A 3,794-nucleotide genomic window follows, 5' to 3' on the forward strand; every position below is an offset into this window, starting at 1 on the left:
CAATCTCCTCTTCCTCCTCCTCCTCCTCCAGAGGGTTCTCCCCTGCTGCAGTGGCTCAAGTGGTTAAGACGCTGAATTGCAGGCTGTGGAAGGTCAGTAGTTCAGCAGTTCGAGACCCAGGGGTGCCACATGACGGAGTGAGCTCCCATCTCTAGTTCCAGCTCCTGTCAAGCTAGCAGTTCGAAAGCAAGAAATTGCAAGTAGATAAATAGGTACCACTTTGGTGGGAAGGTAACAGCGTTCCGTGCGCCTTGGTGTTTAGTCATGCCGGCCACATGACCACGGAAATGTCTTCAGACAGCGCTGGCTCTTCGGCTTTGAAACAGAGATGAGCACCGCAACCTTAGAGTCGGATTCGACTGGCTTTCGTGCAAGGGAACCTTTACCTTTTACCTTTAATGCTTTAAAAGAATCTTCTCCAAACAACATTCAAACTAGCATAGAGAAAGGCGGCATCACAGCAGCACGAAAATGATTTTAAAATGCAAATGCAGATTCGGCTTAAGACTAAATGACTAAAGGGAACCTTTACCTTTACCTTCTCCCCTTATCATTCTCACTTCATGCTGTAGAAAGGTGCATGCCTCTGATTGGGTGGCTTCGGCAGGACGAACAGTGTGACTCATGACTCAGTCTCTCTTTCCTGAGATGTGTCGTTCAGCGCAATCACACAAAGCTAAGCCCTAGTATCGTCCACAGAGATGACGATCCCTCCCTGGACCGCCCTGATTCTTCCCTCCATCTTTTTCTGTGGTAAGTGCCAGGAATTCCCCCCTGCTAATTCCTACTCCTTGCCCATATCATCGCCTCCCTCTTAAAGGGACCTTAGATTTGAAGCGATCGTGTTCCACAGATTACAATGAACATGTCCAGAATTTGGTTCAAAGTTCACGAAAAGGACGGTCAATCCATCAATTGCCATGGCTTTCCTCTCTGGCCGGCTGGGCAACGGATCTTTGAATAAACCTCACATTGTTTCCACGCAGGGGTCAGATGCCAAGTCCAGGTGAACCAGAGCCTGCTGGAGGTCACCAGGGAAGGAGAGACTTCCACCATCGCCTGCAAGTATGAATCAAGCTCTTTCTACAGCTTGCAATGGTACCGGCAGTTCCCGGGAGAGGGGCCTATGCATCTGCTCACGATAACGGGAACGGGTTCCAGAAAGGAACCCAACTTCAGCGCCGACCACAACAAAAAGGAGAAGTCAAGTCGCCTGAACATCACCGGGGTCCAGCGCAGAGACGCAGCCACCTACTTCTGTGTTGTGGAAGCACAGTGAGGCAGGCGCCTTGGGAGGCTGGGCAAAAACTCTGCAGTACGGCAGAGAAGTGAACTGGCTCAGTCCATCTCTGCAGAGGGCCAATGAATCCAGAGGTTTCTGTTGCTAAGTGGCATCTGTTCATTGGCTTTGTTTGGGGGCAAAAAACCCTTCTGAAGCAACTGATCAAATATATCTTGTTGTTGTTCAGTCGCACAGTCGAGTCCGACTCTTCGCGACCCCATGGACCAGATCACGCCAGGCTTTCTGGTCTTCCGCCGTCCTCTGAAGTTGGCTCAACTTCATGTTCGTTGCATCGATGACACTGTCTAACCATCTCATCCTTTGCCGTCCCCGTCTTCTTTGACCTTCAATCTTTCCCAGCATCAGGGTCTTCTTCTCCAGTGAGGGCTCTCTTCTCATTGGGTGGCCAAAGGATTTGAGCTTCAGTTTCATTATCTGGCCTTCCAGGGAACAGTCAGGGTTGATTTCTTTTAGGATTGACTGATTTGATCTTCTTGCAGTCCAAGGGACTCTCAAGAGTCTTCTCCAGCACCATAGTTCAAAAGAATCTATTCTTCGGCGCTCTACCTTCCTCACAGTCCAACTCTTGCAGCCATACATAACTACTGGGAATACCATTGCTTTGACCATGTGGACTTTTGTTGGCAGGGTGATGTCTCTACTTTTTACCATGCTATTTAGGTTCGCCATCGCTTTCCTCCCAAGGAGCAGGCGTCTTTTAATTTCATGGCTGCTGTCACAGTCTGCGGTGATCTGGGATCCCAGGAATGTGAAGTCTGTCACTACTTCCACGACTTCCCCTTCTATTTGCCAAGGAGTGATGGGGCCAGATGCCATGATCTTAGTTTTTTTGATGTTGAGCTTCAAGCCCACTTTTGCGCTCTCCTCTTTTACCCTGAGCAAGAGGCTCTTTAGGTCCTCTTCACTTTCTGCCATTAGAGTGGTATCGTCTGCATATCTGAGGTTGTTGATCTTTTCCCCAGCAATCTTAATTCCGGCTTGTGATTCATCTATATCTATATATGTGCATATCTATATATGTATGTATGTATCTATCTATCTCTATCCACCTGGACTGAATAGAGACCTAGGTTTCCTGTCTCATTACTGATGTTGATTTCTCCACGCTCACTACCCCTCGGCAAATCACACCTAATCCAATCACGTCTGATATTGTCATTTGCCTGCTCATGTCATTTGGCATCTGAAATCTTTCCACTTTCCAATATATAGGACAGATGGACTCACATTCTCACTGTATCTGAAGAAGTGAGCAGTGACTCACGAAAGCTCCTACCCTGCCACAAATTTTGTTCGTCTTTAGGGTGCTACTGGACTCTTTTCTCTCTCTCTCTCTCTCATTCCTCACTTAATTTCATTCAGTGTCATTTACATTCTGAGTTTATCTCTCTCTTTTTAATGCAACAATTGACTTTCCAAGGGTTTTAGAATTATCACGTTTATTTCATCGCACTATGGTTAAAACAATGTTATGTAAAGAAGGTCTGAAATGTTAAATAATCCTCTTTTGTGTGAGATTTCTGGATATTTCTGAACAGAAAACATGCATCTAACAGAAATTCACAAACTGGATAGAACTTTACCAAGGAAATGCATATTGGATGAAAGGCACAAAGCTTCTGGGCACTGGTAGCTGAGAGAGGGAAAACTAAACTTCCATTTAAACCAGATTTTTTAAACAACATAACGTGAAAAGTATTCAAATCCATTAGCATGAAATGTTATTGTACTTACTAGTTGCACTGAGAATACATAAATAGTATTAAGGCACAGTGTATATAGTAGCCAGTTTGGTGTAGTGGTTAAGTGAGTGGACTCTAATCTGGGAGAAGTGGGTTTGATTCCCCACTCTTCCACTTGCAGCTGCTGGATGACCAAGCCATAGTTTTGTCAGAGCTGTCCTTGAAAAAGAGCAGTTTCTGTCAGAGCTCTCTCAGCCCCACCCACCTCACAGGGTGTCTGTTGAGGGGAGGGGAAGGGAAAGGAGTTTGAAAGCTGCTCTGAGACACCTTTAGGTAGTGAAGGGCAGGGTATAAATCCAATCTCTTCTTCTTCTTCTTCTTCTAGCTAATATCTAGTATATCTCTAATGTATTTAGTTCCAGGTGGCCAGCCGTGTTGGTCTGAAGCAGTAGAACAAATTTAGCGTCCAGTGGCACCTTTAAGAACATCAAAGGTTTATTCAAGGTGTGAGCTTTCGTGTGCGCCAGGCACACTTTTTCAAATACAGTGAAATGGGACGCAAGAGCTCAAACGTATAGAGTGGACCACGAGGGGGCAGTGCTGTCACAGTTTGGAAGAGCAACATTTCCTAGGCTCCTCTTCTAACAGGGCATCTCCCATTCTGAGGGAGAAATAGGTGTCAGCAGCGCAGGAAGAAAAATGGGGCTGTTCTCTTGGCATGGAGGGGGGGATTGGGAGCCAGTTTGGTGTAGTGGTGAAGTGTGTGGACTCTAATCTGGGAGAACCGGGTTTGATTCCCCACTCCTCCA

The 3,794-nt window shown here is 46.4% G+C and overlaps 1 gene segment (V, D, J or C); it reads left to right on the forward strand.

Annotated features, from left to right (window-relative positions):
• Positions 1-701: 701 nt before the first annotated feature.
• Positions 702-1,279, forward strand: LOC107121434. The segment is given in 2 exon segments: positions 702-753; positions 987-1,279. Coding segments are annotated over 2 exon segments (345 nt in total).
• The last annotated feature ends 2,515 nt before the right edge of the window (positions 1,280-3,794 follow it).

This window comes from Gekko japonicus, unplaced genomic scaffold, assembly GCF_001447785.1.
Source record: "Gekko japonicus isolate JY-2015 unplaced genomic scaffold, Gekko_japonicus_V1.1 scaffold3863, whole genome shotgun sequence".
NCBI classification, from domain to species: Eukaryota; Metazoa; Chordata; class Lepidosauria; order Squamata; family Gekkonidae; genus Gekko; species Gekko japonicus.